General features: G+C 45.3%; 1 protein-coding gene across 23 annotated transcripts in view; it reads right to left on the reverse strand.

Annotated features, from left to right (window-relative positions):
* Positions 1-15,150: 15,150 nt before the first annotated feature.
* The window catches only part of TCF7L2 (transcription factor 7 like 2), a 188,775-nt gene continuing 183,483 nt past the window's right edge, over positions 15,151-20,442 (reverse strand). For 19 of the 23 annotated variants that reach the window (XM_039871184.1, XM_039871178.1, XM_039871198.1 and 16 more), the window contains one exon: positions 15,151-17,274. In XM_039871184.1, coding sequence (XP_039727118.1) covers positions 16,851-17,274 — 424 coding nt within the window. In that variant the 3' untranslated portion in view covers positions 15,151-16,850. The remainder of the gene's footprint in view (positions 17,275-20,442) is intronic. The other 4 variants (XM_039871179.1, XM_039871194.1, XM_039871187.1 and 1 more) reach the window with 4 other exon arrangements.

The following is a 20,442-nucleotide window of genomic DNA, read 5'->3' on the forward strand; positions in this document are numbered from 1 at the left end:
ACAATAATAAAGAAAAAAGGGCCGAGAGGAGATTGTCGTGGGATTGTTGTGTGTGTCAGCTTTGTCCTTCCACAATGGCCCAGGGCCAGGAGCCAGGGAGTCACTGGGGCAGCAGAGCGGCTCCTTCAGAAAGCAGACGCTGCTCATTCAGCCTGGATGGCTTTTTTCCAGGATAATGCTCCAATGGGCTCCCCTGGAGCAAGAGGAAGCCCCGGGGAGTCATGGGTGAGGTGGGGGAGAAGGAGCTGAAAGGAATGGCTCCCTGCCGGCCAGGCCCAGCACAGAGCACTGCAGCAAGGAGGCCTCAAGCCTGCTGGGGCCGCAGCCCTGACCTCAATTCTTGTTCTGGGAGGCGGTTACCCACAATGCCCTCCTCCCCTGACAGGAAGTCAAGAGAGTAGATTTGGCCTCTGGAACTTCTCTTCAACATCCTGAAGAAAAGTGGAATTCCCCACTCTGAAATTTTGGACCTCTGAGAACGTTCCCTTTCACATGAACCTCCCTTTTTGAAAATTTCTAGAATTTTCTCTAGTACTGACCAGGCTAAAAATGGAGTGTCATTGAATCCTCTTTCTGAAGCAGTGCAGACACACAGGACAAGCCCAGCTTCCTTGGAGGAGATGACGCATGGCAAAGGATGCATTCGTAAGTTGGCTCCTTCCCATTCATGCTCAGAACTCTGAGGACCTGCAATGTGAGTGTCCTCTAAATGGACTTCTTCAGAGGACAGCAAGAGGAAGGCTTTGCAGCCGGTTTGAAGAATCCCTATGGGCTCCTATTGACATTGTGGAAATATTAATAATGGTATGTTTCTGAGCATCTCTTCCCAATTCTATTTACAATGAGGTCCCATTGACAGACCGAAGTTGGCCATGGTAACATATTTATACCATAGAAGTCAGTGAGTGCTACAAATCAAGGAGTTTTCCCTTGAAGTGCTAGTCATTAAACATTTACCAGTTCACGGTGTGCAGGATTGTCTGGCCAAGGATTTTGGTCACCGGACCAAGTCACTTGCTCTCTGCAACAAGAGTGAGAACAGGTGGGATGACAAGTTGCTTTGGAGATAAATTGTATGAAAGCATGAGTGCTTCTGAGTTCCTTGACGTCATACTCACGTATGCATGCACAGTCATTCCTTCTCTCTCTGTCTCTCTCTCTCTGTCTCTCTCTCTCTGTCTCATTTCCAACTCCAAGACCCTTTATGAACAATCTGATCTAATGTTTGTCCTCAGTCAGGATAACTGAAGGCCAAAGCGCGGAACCTCACGCTGGGCTCAGGAATGTGGGCCAGCAAGGACAAATTTCTGGCTCTGGGGACATCGCTTCCCTGTGAGCCCACCTGTTTCCTCACAAGCCTTTCTCTTTGGGCCTCAGCTGTGAAGGCTGAAGCTGTGAGCCCTCTGGAGGGTCATCTGCATCTGAATAGGGGGCTGGGAGGCTGAAAGCCCTTCAGGGCCACAAAACAAAAGGATTCTTAAGGGAGGTCTCAGGCCTCGGGAGCAGTCTGAGCAAATCTGAGTCTGGTGGCCCTCTAAAAACACATCATGAGAGCAACTCCCGTCTCTCTCCTAGAAGGCTGCACTTGGCCAGGGCCTCCTCTCTCCTGCCCAAGAGAACGCAAGGCAATTGCAGCAATGACTATAGCTAATGCCCATGAAACAGACCCGAGTGTCATACACTGGCCCAAGCACTTTAATCTCATCTGAGCCTCCTGTGAGCAGGCAGTATCTTAGTCCCATTCTGCATCTGAGGAAACCAAGGCTTAGGGAAGTTCCTTCACCTGGCCAACCTGCTCAGCCAGGAAGTCACACAGCTGGGATCCAGACCCAGGCAGGCTGACTCCAAAGTTCTCCCTCTTAACCGCTATGCTCACTTGGTTCCCAGGAAGATGTCCTTTTATGTGGACACACATACCCCCTACCCCTGCCCATCGCCTCTCAAACAGAGGAGCCTCATCGGGCAGGCCCCCACACAACAATGGGGATATATCACAGTCTTTCTTTTCCCAAGAGCCTCACCACCTATGAGGCACTTTCAAAGTCAGTTTCTCAGTTGCTCCTCATGATTTTGTTAAGGCCAGCATGTATAAGGAGGATCCCTTTTGCAGAAAGAAATGTTACTTCAAATTCCTCTGAGGTCGGCTCAGGCCACTCAGCCCAGCTGGATCTGAAGCATGGTCTCCGGACTCCCAGTCCAGTGCTCCTTTTACTGTAGCATCGACATGCACCACCTTACCCCTTACCCTCTACAGGAGGTCTAGTTTCTTAGCTGCAGATGAAATCAATTGCTCCCTGGAAATGTGTCAACCCGCTGAGATCAGAAGACAAGTGCCAAGGGGAGAGAAATACTTGAGATTCCTGTTAAGGAACAATGTTGGGTTTGACCTGAATAACACCAGAGAAAAAGGAGAAAATAATAATGTCAGACATTGCATAATCTATGGCGACAGATCGAGGCCGGGGCCGGAAGGAAGAAAAGAGGGTGGATTTCGAAAGGGCACCTTTCCCCATGGAAAGGAGGAGGGGTTAGGGAGGACCCCCGACATGTACTAGGTAGGCATCTACTAGACACTGGGCAGATATTATTTCAGACCATTCTCATGACACGTCTAAGTGTTATTACCTCCGGTCCAGAAATGGGAAACAGAAGCACTGGGACGATTTCATCCTCCAGAAGCAGTGCTGAGATGCCCAAAGGCTCTTCCTCAGATAAGGAATGGGCTGAGTGAGTCAATAGGGTATGGAAGGGCAAGGACTTTGATAGCCCCAAAATGGAAACAAGCCCAAATTCCATGGACCGGTGAATAGAGAAACGAAATGCAGCAGACCCGTGTAATGCAATACTATCCACCAATCCAAAGGAGAGCACCACTGACACGTACTAGCACATGGGTGGACCTCGAAAATATTATGCTGCCTCGCACTCCCAATGGATACTACATAACCAATAAGGGGGAGAAAATTGGTTCTTTGGGGGCAGAAACAAAAAAAACTTAAATCATACAATGGTTTGTGGCCCTTCAAAACTCAACTGTACCTGACAAAATCATATTCCTTAATATTTCATTTCTGTCTTTAGGGAGAATTTTAATTAAATTTAGTTTTTCCCCTTGGGGACGATACGGGTGATAGACAGTGAAAGCTTGGTCGAGAAGAGCTGTGGTAAGTGAAAGAAACTGGGCACTAAAGACGATGGAATGTATGATTCCGTGTATATGAAACACGAAGAAAGGACAAATCTACAGAAAGAGAAGTAGATTAGTGGTCGCCTGGGGCTGGGCGTGGGAATTGGGAGTGAGTGCAAATGAAAAAGGATCTTTCTGAAGTGAGGAAAATGTTCTAAAAGTGAATCGCAGAGGCGGTCGCACAACTCTGTAAATTTCCTCAAAGTCATCGAATTGTCTGCTTAAAGCGAGTGAATTTTCTGGTATTTAAATTATATTTCTATAAAGCTAATTGGGGGTGGCGGGTGGGGAGGAAGAACAGAGGCTTGAGGATGTAAGAGGCCTGGCCCCAGTTCCAGATTCCCGACTCCCACGGCCCAGGCAGGTTGCTCCAGGCCTCACTGCGCTCGTCTGTTAAGTGGGCTGCTTGCTGAGAGAGTGTGGGGAGGCTGTGAGGGTCCCAGGAGACCTGCTACAGCCCTTAGCACTGTGACGGGAGGGCCTGAGGGAGATGGCTTCAGGCGCTATCGGTGAGACAGACCTAGAAGAACTCAACTTTCAGGCCTCAGATGAAACAGCACCTCCCAGAGAGGCCTCCTTGACCCTGGGAGGTTATATTACTCAGCATGTCACCATGTTTATTTCCTTGTGGCACTTAAGTGAAATCTCAAGTGTCCCTGTTGTTGACCAGCTCGTTGTCCCCACCCTCCACTGGAATGTTAGGTCCAGGAGGCAGGGACCTGATCTGCATCATTCTTAGAAGAGCACCCTGCACTGTCACAAGGCAGGGACATAAAAATGCTAGCTACGGTTATTATTATTGGTTGACTATCAGATGAAGGCCGGCATATGAGCTCAGTTTGTTCATCCAAAAGACACAAATTTCTGAAGACTTCTTGCCTTCAGAATGAATTTTATTTCAAGTGTGTGGAGGGGTGAACAATTCTGAAAAAAATTTGCTTTAATATCATGGATTCCTTGGCCTTGCATGCATGCCGGAGCGATCCTTATCCTGGGGGCCATGGGGCTCGTGGAACTGCTGAAAACATTTGCAGCGTGTTGTTTGTTTTCAAGCATATACATTTTCTTTGGGGTGACAGTCATTAGCACTCATCAGAATCCCAAAGGGGTTCACGACCAAAATAAGGCCATGATTCTCTGGCGTTCCAGCTGAAATGACGCTCCTAAGTATGGAGACCAGGCCCCTCCCATATCTGTTTTTCTCTCTCTGTCTCTCTCTTTCTTTCACATAACACACACACACACTCACGCACCCCCCGGAAGCTCCTGCCTTAATGAAGAACTTGGGGTGCACAGTGATGGGGAATCGTTATGAAACTGAGCACAGACCAGCTGAGACAGAAGCCCAGGGACGTGAGAAGCAGGACTGGAAACATCGGGGCTAACTCCGCATCTGTTCCTGAAATATTAGATTGTGAAATTAGAACCTGGCCGAGGACCTATAAAGAAAACCGCAAAGAGATAAAATGAGACAAAACCTCGGTATGCTTCCTACCCCTCAGCCAGGGACACCATCTACCTGGAGCCTATGAGAACATGGAAGGCACAGTGAGGGTGGGGGCGCCTGGGGAGGCTGAGGGACCTGAGCAGTTCTGTGGGTTGCATGCTGGGGCTATGTGATCAACAGGCTTCCAGGTGTGTGTGTGTGTGTGTGTGTGTCTGCGTGTGTGTCTGCAGCATGTGTCTCGTGCGTGTGTGTCTGTGTGTGTGTGTGTCTGCGTGTGTGTCCTGCAGTGTTGTATGTGTGTCGTGCCAGAAAGAGACAACAACCAGCTGTCTACTGTGAACAGAATATACTTAACCATCCACTCTTAAAACAGGGTGTCAGACCGCCAGTGGCACGGAAAACCAGTTCCTATTCTCCTAATATCGTGGCCCTTAAAGAATAAAAATGAGAAGGGAGAGGCCAGGGGAACAGGCTAATTACACCTATGAAGCGACAAATCACTTGGAAAACATAAATACGTTTTCAAGGACACTCCTCCACTAACGAAGCTAAAGTGTTTTTCTTTCAAACCCCAGCAAGAAAATCCAAGGGATGAAACAAACTTCGCTTATTTTAGTTTCTACTCAATTACCTGTTAATGGAAAAAATCTGGCACCGACCATAATGAGGCGGGCATGAGCTCACTGGCGTGGGGGTCGGCGCTGTCAGGAAAGCTGCAACAAGCCCAGCATTTATCTGCCTCTCTATAACCCTTTTCAAACTCGCTGTCAGGGAGCCCACGCTGAGCAGGCAGGAGAGGAAGGACTTGGAACCTGCTCGAGGCCTCGGAGGCCCTCTGGGAAAAGGAAAATTGTTGTTGGCAAGTCTGCCTGGCTCCAGAAATTGATCCAGTGCCCCCCACTTGTCCGAGCAGCAGCAGACAGAGCTAAGAATTTTGTTATAATTAAATAGAGTGCTGATTGGTTGCTGGAGGTGGTCTTGAAACTGGTGTTTAAAAGCAGAGGAGAACAACGGTTACTATTCATAGGAAAAGCCCAGAGTCTTAAAAATCCATCTGTTTCATTCCCAAATTTAGGCCAAAAAAATGCTCACTTGCTGTCTTTAAAAATACCACCTGCTTTGCAATGTTGTATAATGTGCCATTATATAAGGTGAAGGGGGGCGGAGGGGACGGCCAGGCGAGAGGATGCGATGCAGTGGCCCAGCCCCTTCCTGAAAAGAACAGAGGCTGTCTGCAGAGGCCAGGCTGTCTGCTCCCGAGGCCGAGCTCTCCTCAGATGCCCAACAGCCTGGAGGCACCGAGAGACTTAGCGGCATCGCCAGCGAGCTACTGCCAGAGCACCCCCGTCACCAAGCCTGGTAATTACAGACCTCTGCCCTGCTCTGACCTGGCCTCCAGGGACCACCATCTGGGGGCTAAACGCAGGGCTGGATTGATCTCACCCCACTCACGGCTCACCATAACTGGTGGTACACGGGGAGGAGAAGCATTCAGGCCTTCTGAGCCCTGGCATCAGGGCTACTTATTACCCGCCTGCAATATATCACCCCACCGCTAGGGTACAGCAACTACAGGACACAAGGTTCCTGATGAGGCAGCCCCACATCTTCCAAGTAGACGGATGTCCCAATCCGGCCTAGTCCCGAGAGCTTTTCCCAAGCCTCAGGGGAATGTCAGGACTCAGTTTCTCCTTAAGATTCTTACTTGCACAGTAACTGAAGAGAATTGGCTCTCTAGCCCATTGGCCTAATTTTAACCCCAGCTCTGCCACTTTTGGGCTGCCTGACGCTGAAGATGTTACTTAGCTCCTTCCCATGATAATAGAAATAGGAAGACTTCCATCATAGTACTGGATGAAGAACAAATTAAAAAAAAACAAAAAACGCGTGCTGTGCCAGATGCCCGGGAGCCTAGTATGGTGCCTGGCATGTCGGAGGCGCCTGCTAACAGGTGGCCGCTGCATTTCTGGGAACTCCACACTCCAGTCCTCCATCACATCGGAGTCCATAAATCTGGACACCAACCCAAGACCGGGAACAAGTCTCAGAGCTGGCAGCAGGATGAAAACTCCCCACATCAAAGCCAACTAGTAGAGAACTTAAGGCAGCAGGCAGTTACTGGAAAGATCCCTGGTCTAGATTGCGAAGAATCGTGGCATCCAGCCTAGACCCTGCCAGCACCCAGCTGCGTGGCTTCAGGCAAGACACTCCTAGGGTCCCTTCTCTGGGCTTCAGTTTCTTCTGGTTCCAGCTCTTAAGAGATGATGTAGTTAGTTTAGAGCAGCTACTCTTCCCTACAGGGCCCTTCTGGAATTCCTATCCAAAAGGATTGAACTTACATGTCCCCACATCTCCCTCTTGAGAATTCTGTCTGATTCTCTAGGAAGGGATGGGAACTGAACAAAAAGTCCCCTCTGTACCCTGACACCAAGGGTAGGCTGTAATTTCAGTAACAGTTTCCCATTTCCACCCTCCTTCTCAACCCTTGCTCCCTGAAAAGCAAATACAGACACCAGAATGGTTTCTAGCAGAGTATTATCTGAAAATTTATTAATAGGAACTTAATGTTTTATTATTACTTATCCTTAGAGGTCATTCCAGAGGCCCCATAAAGCTAACAGAATGTGGGTGAGGGTGGGCAGTGCATAGCTTGTTTTAAGTTGTAACCAAAACTACCTTTAGAATACAGAGGAAGTTAGCATTGCTTCATAATTTCATAAGTAAGTCAAGTGAATAGGAAGCATTTTTTTTTTCCCCCAAAAGGCTTATTTAGTGACTTTTAGCTATGGTGACTTGCTCCCAGGCTCTGCTCTATAGGCCGTATGGTAATCATAGCTAAAGTCTCTTATTCCCTGATCCATGTGATACACACAACTGAGAGGCCTTTGGTCCTCCCTCACCCAACCCATATCACCTTTAGCATTTCAGTGGAATAAAGCATACATCATCCATGAGGAAAACCCAGAGGAATTTTGAGTGTAATTGATGAGAAATACCCATCTATTGTATGAAAACCACAATTTATTTATCTGTTCTACTACTGATGGACAGTTAGGTTGTGTCCTGTTTTGGGCCATTATTATGAAAGAAGGTGCTATAACCATCTATTAAAGTTAAACATATACTATTGAGACATCCTTTTTTTGGTCCATTGTCAATTGATTAAGCTATCTTTTCTTTTGACTTTTAGGAATTTTTTTTTTACAATTCTGGATATCAGTCCTTTGTCAGATAAGTGTATTTCAAATATTAACTCTTAACTGTAACTTGTCTTTTCGCTCTTTAAATGAGTTTATGATAAACATCTTCAACAAATTAAGACTAGAATATATATATATTTTTAAATTTAATAACATGTATCTATGAAAACTTACAGCTTACACTATATTTAATGGTTAAACAGCAAATGTTTTCCCCTGAGTTAAGAAAAAAGACAAGGAAGTATGGTATCTCCACTCCCATTCATTCAATGTTCTATTGGAAGCTCTTGCCAGCACAATTAAAAAAAAAAAAAGGAGACGGAGTATAAAAATTGGTGGAAAGGAAGAAATAAAATTGTCAGTATTTGTAGATACTATAATTGTGTGGGTAGAAATATCCAAAAGAAGCTATACCTAATATATTAGATTTATATGTGTTGGATAATAGGTCAATATATAACAATCAAGTATTATCCTACATACCAGTAACGGTCAATTAGAACATAAAGTTTTAAAATACCACTTATGATAATTTCAAAAAAACATCAAATACTTAGGAATAAATTTATGAAAGATGTGCAAAACTTCTATACATAAAACTATCAAATATTTGTTATGAGCTGAATTGCATTACCACTCCCTCTCCAAATTCATATGTTGAAGCCTTAACTCCCTGCAGCTCAGAATGTGACAGTATTTGGAGATAGGGCCTTTAAAGAGGTGATTAAGGTAAAAAAGAGGTCCTATGGGTTAGCCCTCATTCTATATGTCTGGTATCCTAATGAGAAAAGTTTTGGATATAGACACACACAGAGGAAAGACCATTAGAGGACATGGCAGGAAGGCAGCCATCTGCAAGCCAAGGAGAGAGGTCTCAGAAGAAACCCAAACTGCCAGCATCTTGATTTTAGACTTCTAGCCTCCAGAACTGTGAGAAAACTAATTTCTGCTGTTGAAGCCATTTTGTTATGGAAGCCCTCCCAAACTAACATTGCTGAGAGAAATTAAGGAATACAGAAATAAATGGAAGGATAGACCATGTTCATGGATAAGAAGACTCAATATTGTTAAGATTCAATAATCTCCAGATTGTGCTAAAGATTGATCACAGTCATAATAAAAAGTCCAACAGATTGTTTGTGTATGTGTATGTGGAAATTGACAAGGTAATTCTAAAATTTATGTGGACATGCAAAGGGCTAAGAAAGTCACAATAATCTTAATGGAAAACAAATTTGAAGGACTTATATGCCAGACTGAGACTTATTACAAAGCTACAGTAACTACAACAGTGTGGTACTGGCACCAAGGTAGAAAAAGATCAATGAAATAGAGCGTCAAGAAATAGATCCATAACCATACTGTCATTTGAATTATACTAGGTCACCAAGATATCCATATGGAAAAAAAAAAAAGGAACTTTGATATCCGCCTCATATCATACACCGAAATTAATTCCAAATGGACTGTAAGACCTAAATGTGAAAAGTAAAACAATAAATCTTCTAGAAGAAAAAAAAAGGGAGAATATGATTATAAATTTGGAGTGATAAAATATTTAAGAGGGATTTAAATGCACTAAGCATAAAAGATTGATACATTAGACTTGATTAAAATGAAAAACTTTTGCTCATCAAAAGATACCTTTTCGAAAAGTTTCATCCACTTGTTAACAGTATTTATTGAGCATTTATCAGACTCTGTTCTAAATTCTGTGGCTAGAGTGAAAAGCACAGAGACACTATCTCCAACCTCTAGCAGCTTATCTTCTAAAGCAGGCAGATTTTTTCTATGAAAAGCCACATAGTAAATATTTTAGGCTTTATGGGCCATGAGTGGTCTCTGTTGCAAATAATCTCCTTCTCTTTTTTGTCCTTCTTCTTTTTCCTTGGCAATGAATTAAAATTATTCCTAACTCACAGTCCTACAAAAACAGGTCACAGGACTGGTCAGGCCTGAAGGCTGTAGTTTGACAACCCCTAGTCTAGCGAGAAGGGAAGATCGACGATACACAGAAAAATAAGTAAATAAGCACATAACTTCAAATGTGTGTGTGCGATATACATAAGGTTGTGTTATGAGCGTAATAAAGGGGTGTTCCAACAAGGAAGAATAAGGACAGGAAGGAAGATGTGGGTTAGGTTAGTTGTGCTCATCCCTATCTGTGTGCTTCTCAACATGTCTCAGCCTCCTCTGTAGTTGGGCTGGCCTCGTACCTCGAGTTCTACTCAATGGAATATGAGCAGAAGTGATGTTGTCACTTCTGTGTCTATAAAATGTCCTGGTGATCGTCCATTATCTCCTTCATCCATGGGGCTGGAAGATTTCCCTGTGATGTCTGAGAAGTAAACTTTGTTAAGCTCTCAATATTGTAGGGTTGGTTTGCAGCATAGTCTAGCCTACTCTGAATGACACAGGAGAACTCATTTAAGCTGAAATATCAGAAGGGGCAAACCAATAGATCCGATTTTCTATTTTATTCCATGTTACATTTTTTAAAATGCTGGCCTTGATCCACTAAATGATTTCCTGACTTATCAATGGGTTGTAACTCGAATCTGAGAAACATATATAATATGTATATACAATATTATAATACATATACTTCTAATTTTCTTCTAAATCTAGGATTCTACAACTTCTAGCACTGAGTCCAAAATAGCTCAATCCATGTAATTATCAGCTGGTTTTATTGTTATTACTTTCAAAGAAACCAGAATGAGAAAAATACTGCATACAGATGGAGAACACCTCGTGGTCTCAGAGCAAAAGCCATGGATCGAAGTGGCTCCACCCTCTGTCCTGTCTGGCTGCTCAGATGGTCTGTCTCCCCAAGGAGCAGTATGGCATAGTTTTCAGCTATGCAGGCTCCCGAGCTGGGCTGCTTAAGTTCAATCTTAGGCTTCCTGCTTCCCACATATGTGCCCTGAGAAAGCCACTTAACCTCTCTCAGCTTCATTTTTTCCATTTGTAAAATGAACATAAAAGCAATTTCTCTCCCCCTGAGGTTTAAATGAGAAACACAGGTAGAGCTTTTTAGCACATCCTCTTGTCATTATTCTTGTATAAAGCCACTTTCCAGGTGAGCAGCTTGTTCAAGACACAGAAATGATGGTGGCCCCTTTCCTTAAAGATGTGGTCATATATAAGATGGTGCAAGACTGAGCTTGGAGGGAAAAATAAAGACTAAGCTGACTTCACCCAGACCTATGTGCCAGTGCTTAGCACAGTACCAGGTGCAAATGCGTGTTCAAGAAATGGTTGTTGAATGAATGAATCAATCACTGTGCTTACTCACAGCTTCCACCAAATGAACTCACAAAGTGCCAGCTTTAAAAAAATCATGAGCTCCAAAGCCAGAATTCGCCAATGCTGCCCGTCCCTCAGACTTATGCCAGGATTCCTGTAGGCCTTTGCCATCGTGACATGCTGGCCCTGATCTGAAATGGGAGATGAAGAAGCCAACCCCTGATGAGACTCCTTTAGAAAATCAAATCTGTTTATTAGTAATTTTCACCTCCGGGTTCTGGCCCTCGCCTTGAGGCACTGTTCATAACACTTGTACGTTATTCCATAATTTCTTTCCAAAGGACTTTAATTAAAAACACATTTCTGTATCACAAAAGCACCCTAGCCAGAGCTGCAGATCCCCAAACGGTGGAAGACATTTTCATAGGGTCATGAAGTTTCACGTAAGATGATCATGGGTGAGTCACAGCATCCCAGGAATAATGTCACTCAACTCTACAATGAGGATGTGTCGAGATCTCTGGGATTCTCTAACCTGGATTTGAAGAGCTGGACTAGCAGAATCCTAGAGAAATACGGAAAACAAAGTTGTGACTGGCTTTATGCTTTTATGATAATAAACCCTTCTATAATTTACTCTTCCGGGCACTCTGCATTCTAGCCCTCATAAGAATGTCAAAACAAGTACTACTGGTATCACTTGTTAGCTGAAGAAACAGAGGCTCAAGGAGATGAAAGAATTACCCGAGGACACACAGTGAGGGAGTTGGGTGGAGGATTTTCCAAGCTCAAGTTCACACCATTGCTCCCAGGTGCTTTCTCTCTCTACCAATCCTGAATCTGGATAAAAGGCCTGATCCTGCACGCATTATCGTCATAACAATGGGAGGCAAACCTTCCATGATGTGAAATGGAAAACCGCCTCCTCTAATAATCACTTTCCACACAGGCTCATCCAGAACCAGCACCAACAGCCCAATTTGGAAGGTTCTGTTATTTGCTAAGACTCTGCAATTGTCCCAGAATTGGCAAGTGCCTCCACAGGGGGCTGAAGGGTGGCCCCCTAAAATATGTCTACATCCTCATCCTAGAACCTGTATTATTTATGGCAAAACACATGATTATGAATCTAGAGACAGTGGCTTGTCTAGGATCGTTCTGGTGGACCCCAGATACAACCACACATGTCCTATAAGAGAGAGGCAGAGGGAGTTTGGGGACAGGCACAGAGGAGGCAGCGATGTGAAGACGGAGGCAGAGATCTGCGTGAAGTGACTACAAGGTACACTCCGACTGCAGGTGGCCAGCAGAGGCTGGGATGAGGCTCCAGCATCTGGAGGGAGTGCACGATGGCTTCTGACTTTCTGCCTCCAGAGCTGTGAGAGCTGTTGGCTGAAGCCACCAAGTTTGTGTTAATTTGCTATAGCAGCCACAGCAAACTAACACACCCGCTTAATACGCCAGCTTAACTTGGCCAGGTCCCATCAGAGGTCAGAAACGAAGTGGCTCAGAGAGAGAACTATGGGCTCCTAGATGTTATCTTAGGGTCTCTTAGTAACAAAAACCCCACAGATCCATTTTTCAAGGATGTAGTGGGAAGAGGTTCATTTTGAAAATAAAACTCTTAAGGCTTCAGAAACAAAACCTATGTACACAAGAGTGTTGAAGGACAAGGATTTGGCCTGGCATGGGGGAGACTGGAACCTGGACTGTCGAGAATGAGATAGCTCGTGGGGGGAAAAGGTCCATATTAGGATGAAAAGAAGGTCCCCAAAGTATAGCTCAAATGTTGTGGGGTAGTAAGCATGTGGCTAGGTGATCTATCTTTGGAATTTGAGAGATCTGCACTCAGGCTGGCTGATGGCAGAGGGACCGCCCCTACTCCTACCTGGCTTTTTTTTTTGCTCTGTAACAAGGGCACTGAGTTATATTCCAGCGTGACTGAAAGGATTAAGGAAGTAACTGACACCTTGGAAGTTCTCAGAACACAAAATTTGGAAACGTCATGGAAAGTTTCCATTCCCCTGCTTCCCTTGATACAGGTGTTGAGTTGACCAACTTTGCTTACTCCTTCCTTCAATAAATCAAGATGGCACACCCTCTATGCACCAGGCACTGAATCAGGACCATAGTATACAGCAGAGAACACAAGAGCTACAATCCTGTCCTCTTGGAGGGCTCCCTAGAGCAATGGTTCTCAACCATGAGGGATCCTGCACCCCAGCGGACATCTGGCAATGTCTGGAAACATTCCTGGTTGTCGTGACTGGCGGGGCGTGTGTGGGGCGGGGAGGGCAGCATTAGTGGCACCTAGTAGGGAGTAGCCAAGGACGCTAATGTCCTACGATGCACGATGTCCCCCAACCACTAAGAACTATCTGGCCTAAGATGTCAGTAACACTGAGTGGTGCTATTAGTGGCCTAACTAGGTCACATCCATCGACACGGTGGTGGGTGAGGGTGTTAAAGGGAAGGGAAAACAGGAAGCTGGAAGAGCACATGGGAGGGAGAAGGCACCCCGCCCCCCTCGTCTATGCTGATGTCTACACGAGGCCTGAAGGATGAGTGGAAGTTATCCAGGTAGGAAGCAGGTAGTGAGGCTGCAGGAGCAGAGCAGAACCTTCCAGGCAGAGGGAAACTGCACCTTTGAAAGTGGAAAAGCAAAAACGCTGAGGTGGCTGACCTTTCGTCTGGCTGCAGGGGTTGTGTGAGTATGGGGGTGGGGGGGGGACAGAGAAGGAGGTAGAGCAAAGAAGGAAACCTTCAAAAGAACTGTCCCAACACTCTGGAGAAGGACCACCTTTATTATGCAAGGAAGCATAACTTCACGTTAAGAACACAGGTTTGGAGTCAGACCTGAATTTAAATCCCAGCTCTGCCACCCTATATGCTGTGTAGCCTTGGAGAAGACACAAACCCCGAGTTTTTAACCCCAGTTTCAGAATGTAAAGCAGAGGGTGGAGGGGGAGAATAACACCTACCTCAGGTGGCAGTATTAGGATAAAATGAGAAAATGCACATGAGCAGCTCGGCACTCTGTGCACTGCCACAAATAGACGTTCTTATTTGTGATGTCGAAGGTCCCTCTGGGGCCAGTGTGCAAAATAAAATGGGGAAGGACAACCAGAATCATTCCTTCCTGGGAACATAAAGCTAAAAGCATAAACAAAATACTGAAATTTTACAGAACGAGAACTAGCTACCACAAAGCAGAGCTTCTGAGGGACTTCGGGTCCTGATGACAACACCGTGTGATCGTAAATAACAATGATGGCACCACGAGCAGCTTCCACGCCCATCAGAAAGCACGTCCTCTGAAGGTCTGGTTGTCCTGGATAAGTAAACACCCACCATCAACATCTGACCATCCTAGTTGGCCTGAGAAATGAATGCTGCGAAAACCTTAGGAAAATCTTTATCATGGCCCCTGGTTGGTGATGGTGATGACCTTGTACCATGGCTAGAGCACAGCCAAAGAACATGGGTCCCACAGATGGCGAGGCTCCTCCATACAAAACTCTTAAGCGAATCATCTTGATCCAATTTTCTAAACAGCTTCTTGCTCAACAACTGCTCACTGCCATAAAAAGGGTTCCAATCTGACAACCTGGCACCTCAGCCGCCTGCAACTCTTAGAAAGAAGTTAGGATACTTTTGCATCAACGGTCCTTAAATGTGAATGATGTGGTTTCCTAAATCTACTCTTGGTGAACAAACTCTCATTAACCAGAATTAAATGGGCTCTATACTGAGAGAGGGACGACTAAACCATATCGGAGGGGCTGTTCTATACCAGCCAGAAGAGTGACATTTGCTCTGCAACTGTGCTTTGCTTTCAGAAACAAACAGGTACACAAAATATGCCAAATATGCATTATGAATGGGGTGGGGGACAACCACCCCTCAAAAGAGTTCAAGACCACTTTTTCGTATCTAAGTGCCGCCTACCGCCCATACCAGCCATGCGGTCTCAAGTTCTAGCTTGGCTATCCGTCTCTCTTGGTGAAGGCAGACAGACCCAGTTTCCCCAGAGAGAAAATCCAAATCACAGAAACGAGTGACCAGCCTTCATGTGCACACACTAAGTTGCTTTTATTAATCCAGCACGGCATGCTACAGATACTGTACAGCATGAACATTTATTCATTACAAAAATGGCTTCCAAACCATTAAAAATGAAATTGGAATAAGAGCATAAAACGGAACAGTAACATCACAACTGTTAGGAAACATTCAAAGTATTCACAAAAAATGTTATAGTTAGCATCTTAATAAACCAGAGAAAAATCGGAGACAGTTTTACAATCGCTTCATGTCAACTACAATGGCACTGAATGAACAGGTTTCAGCTTTATACAGCATTTTGCAACATCAACATGCCTAGGTTTTTTTTATTTTTAAAGTCTGCTACCTACTTGTATGTCGTACGTGTACATAAAAGCGGCAGCTGGTTTTTCCTTTAAGAGTAATCTAATATACAGAATTTTGGCCCTTAAGGGTTTATACCTCTTCATTTAAAATGCTTTCTGGACAATCTGCTACCAAACACATCTTGTTATAGGTGACGTTAAAACTACATACAAATCTACCTATGTAACATCACAGCAAAACATGATGAACAAAAATTACAGCATCAAAAAGAGGGAGAAAGCTAAAGTCACTGAGAATTTTGGCACGTAAAGTTTTGCACACAGTCAGTCCACATCCTGAAGGGTGTAGGACAGTCGACTGCGAGTTCAAAGGGGAAACGGGATGGTTCCCACCGCTGCTCGTACAGCGTCGCTAAAATTCCCTCACTAATTTTCAAGTCTTGTTTTACATAATGGCTTTTAAAGCAACTTTTGTTAATGCTACTGATCCTTTAATGCAACTATTCATGTCCATTTGGCGGCATCTGGGTTTCATACAGGGGGAAAAAAAAGTCAAAAAGGGAAACAAAAAATATATATATACACATTTTATATATAAACTTAAAAACCTTGTACAAATGAGTTGTTATATATAAGATGCTGATGCTAAGGGGAAAAAAATTTTATACAGTTTCAAGAAAAAGGAAAACATATTTTAAAAGGGATGACATACAGGTTCGACAAGCAATCTCTAAAGCAATAAATACTACTGGCCCAACAGCGTTGTGATTCCATTAATTGTTGAGTAGCATCCCCTCCCCCCAAAAGAACAACACCATGGAACAAGGTATATTAACACATTTTAACCCTTTGTTTCTGTACATTTAAACAATAACAAGTAACATCACAATAAAAGTTGTTTCACACAGAAGAAAAAGAAGTCACGGCACTGCATTCGTCGTGCCCTTATGGTTTCAAAACCAGATGTAAAATGATTGGTTCGCAAGCTCGTATTTAATACAAATAATACAGAACCAACTCCTTCTGGAGGGCTGCTTCAAAATTGCTTCTTTTTTTTTTTCTTTTTGTTTTTTAATCAGTCTTTTAAAACTAAGCTATCCGAACTACATAACAGTTATGTATATATATATATTTTTTAAACGCTACAAAGACTTTAAACAGCTGTTGATAAAAATTTTGGTAGAATCATGAGGTTCTTCTCTCATCTACATATTTAAAAGGAGAAATTGAAATAAGAATGGGTCAAATATTGACCAATGAACTTGATAAACATTAACTAATGTAGCCACATGGCACAAAATTAAAAGAGTACAAAACCAAACCTTTCGAAGGGAGGGGAAATAAAGAAAAGCAAAATGAAACACTACACAAACCAACTGGGGCGAACGAAGCTAAAGCTATTCTAAAGACTTGGTTACGAGGGAGAGCGGCTGGGGCTGGGCCCCGGCCAGAGAGCTGAGGGAATGTAAGGAAGATGTTGACGGCTGTGCGACAGATGAGGAGGGCATGATGGGCGGCTGCAAAGCGGCAGGAGGCAGGTCCAGGGCCCCGTTGGGACAGAGGGCGGGGGCCTTGCCGTGGGCGGCCTCGGCAAGCAGGAGGGCAGGTGGTGGAGGCATCATAGAGAGGTGGGCCAGGGGGTCGGGCTTCAGGGACAGCGAGAGAGGCTGGGTCTGCTCAGTCTGTGACTTGGCGTCTTGGGGAGGGGAGCCTAGCAGGCTGGGGGAAGGAGGAGGCGAGTCTAGTAAGCTTCCATCTGAAGAGGGTGGGCTGAGGCAGCTGCCTTCACCTTGTATGTAGCGAACGCACTTTTTTTTTCTCCTAGAAACAGGGGAGAGAGTTTCTGTGAATAAAGGGCAAAGGTGCCAAGGGAGAGAGTTATCTAATGCTCAGAGTCAAGATGAAGTCACCTAACAGATGCCGCCACTGCCACCACCCCATGGAGACGGCACGCCCACTGGCCAGAGGAATATTAAAATCACACCGGGGCGCCACGCTCACTTAACTGCTGCCCAACCTAAGCCTGCTCTGGCGAATGAAATGGTCACGAGTAGAGCACTCCCTCCGTATCTGCTTCCCCTGCCCCACTCCACACCCTAGACCCCGCCTCTGCCCGAAGGTAAGTGAGCAGACTCAAGGATGCCACCTGTAGGTGGTGGCATCTCTTTGCCAGAAAGTGGCTGCATACAAACTGAGATGAACTGAAAAACTGGTTATTTCTCTTCGGCTTAGATGTCCCCTCACTTTCCTATCATACCTCCCCATTCCCACCCCCATCCCACCCCCACCCCCAACGGTGTGTGTGTGTTTGTGTGTGTGTAAAAGAGAAAGACAGAGCCCTCCTTCCCCAGGCACCTCCTATGAATATAAAACTCAAAATGCTGACTATTGAGCCCACAGAGCTGAAGACAGCGCTAGCAAGAGGCTTAAAGGTTTCAACACACCATCACCATCACCACCACCACCACCACCACCACACTCCACCACCACGACCACCACCACCACCACCATCACCACCAGGCTGCTGGTGCCCAGAGAGCTTTCGGGCTTGTCTGTTAAGAACCACACCAAATCAAGAGGTCAGAATCAGGTGAGAGGAGGAGGGAAACAAAAATAAAACAAAATAAACTTAAAAACAAAACAAAAACAAAAACAAAAAAAAAGAAAAAACCACCAAAAACAGGTAGAAGAAGATAACAAAGGTGGGGGAGGGGGAAGAATAAGAAAAACAGAAAATGATCCAAAGAAACAAGAATAACTGGTCGTATGGCCTGCAGGTTGTGGATTAAATTATGATTCAGACTTGATTTTTCTTTTTTCTTTTTTTTGAAAAAAAGATTTGGGGTCTTCCCCTCCCCCACCCCAGAGTGAGAAGGCTGGAAAGGAAAGACGGTGAGGATGGCATGGCGGGGCTTCCTGCCCTTGTCAATATGGCGAGGCCAGTGAATGGAGGGCACGGCATGTCACAAGGGAGTGACGACGACGACGAAGTGACGGGATTGCAGCATGGACCTTCCTGGGTTTGGGTTATCCTGACTGGTGTTTAAACCACAAAGACTCATTCTGCCCTGTACCAAAACCGGAATCTCCCCTCTCCATTTCCTGTTTATGTAAGAAGTAGGAATGAGAATGTCAGAGCCTCTCTTGCCTATCATCAAAGGTTGGGGAAATCAATTCAAGAAACTGAGTATGTGACCTCAAAGCTTCTCCTCTTCTGAATCCCAGTCCAGCGGGATAATATTTGGTAGGAAAGGTGATACTGGGGACCAACTCCATCTACGCTATAAAAATAATGCAGATACAGGGAATGTGCTGATCTAAGGAGAACACAGTCAGAACCATGGCTGATACCACTCCATCTAAAAACAAGTGTGTAAGCACCGGCTGGCTTTTCCTCGCTACAAAGCAACTAAGATGCTGCCTATTTGAAGGCAACCACTGTCAGATGTCACTGGCCTTTGAAAGGAAGGGGGTGTAATTAGTTCCTCCTTGGGTCTGTGCCCCAGAGCTGTCTGATCATGCCCCCGAGTGTGTGGGGTATGGATTCAGCAAGATGGCAGGAGAGGGGAGGGGAGGGGGAGGGTGGGAGAGGCATGCTTGGTCTTTCCTGCCTCCCAGAGGCTACGACCCATTGGGCCGGTGGCCTCAGGGTCTGTCCGTCCCCTCTCTGAGTTGGAAGGAACTCTAGGGGAGCAGAGTGAGGGCAGCCCCCCTCACCTTCACATTGACATGGTTCCTTTCTCTCCTCTGGGATAGATTATTTGACTGTGGGTTCTGCTCCCATCACAGAAACCCAGGGGAAACAAGCCTCTCAGAGTTTTTAAACCACCTTAGCCTGCAGATCAAAACATGCTAAAAAAAAAAAAAAACCTAAACGTCCATGCATTTTGAAAATGGGAGAAGGGAGGGGGTGGGGAGGCATAAGCAAAACGGAGAAAGCAACGGGGAGAAATGAGAGAGGAGAAAGAGAGAAAGGGGAAAAAAACAGGAAACAAGGGAATGACATCAGCAGCATTCCATGCTATATTAGGGCAGAGTGAAAAGATGGGAAAAGCAACTTGGTGGGCTCAAAACAGAATCTTGTTAAAAATGTCCTCAAATGTCAAATAAAATTAGAAGCCTTGTGTAGTGAGCGAGGAGCCCTGATTGGCTAGGAGCCTTTCTGGGGCTCCCCTCGCCCCTCCCGCCCTCCTTGTGACACGGAAGTTTCCATGTTGTGGGGATGAGCGGAGGCATCATGAACACGGGACACGAAGACTATGAATGGGAAAGCGACGCTCCTTCTAACAGGAGGCTGAGCCAAAGGCAGTCGGACACACACACACACACTTCTGACGGCCCAGGAAACGGCTCGTTTGGCCACTTTTCTTTCTTTTTCTTAAAGTGCATTTTATCCTATTGATTTAGCATCAAGCCAGATCCTGGCCAAGAGAAAAAGTTGAAGAAAAAAGGGACAAAACCCCCCTCCTTGCCCTCCCCCACCCAGGTTCATCTCCAATCGAGGAGCGGTGGCCTCTTACGAACCCACTTTCAGCTTCATATGGGTTTGTCCTGAAAGGTGACTCATTCTTCCTGACCCTGTTTTGGATTTACACCCTCAGAAGAACAGAAATCCACCTGCTAAAAAGCGTTTAGGGCAAAAGATCCCCCAACGGTAGAAAAAATGGCCACCAGGAAGCTTCTAATGGTGCTGAGGTGAGGAAGAAGACTGAGGAGGGACCTCTCAGCACCCACGACAGCAATGCCGTCACGTTGACAGCGAGCCGCTCAACGCTGCACTTTATGAAATCAAGTTTATGTCGCAGCTACAAAGGTTTTCGGTTGTTTTTGTTTTTGGTAAAAATGTCCTGAAAATTCTAGTCTCTGAGGAAGATGTCACGCCCTGGCTTTAGCAAGGTGTGGGCTGTGTCTGGGAAGGGGACCTCCATCCAGTTGGCGTTACTAATGATAACTTTCACCAAAAAAAATGCCAAGTCTAACTCGCAGTAA

Source organism: Pteropus medius, unplaced genomic scaffold (assembly GCF_902729225.1).
Source record: "Pteropus medius unplaced genomic scaffold, Ma_sr-lr_union100, whole genome shotgun sequence".
Taxonomy (NCBI): Eukaryota; Metazoa; Chordata; class Mammalia; order Chiroptera; family Pteropodidae; genus Pteropus; species Pteropus medius.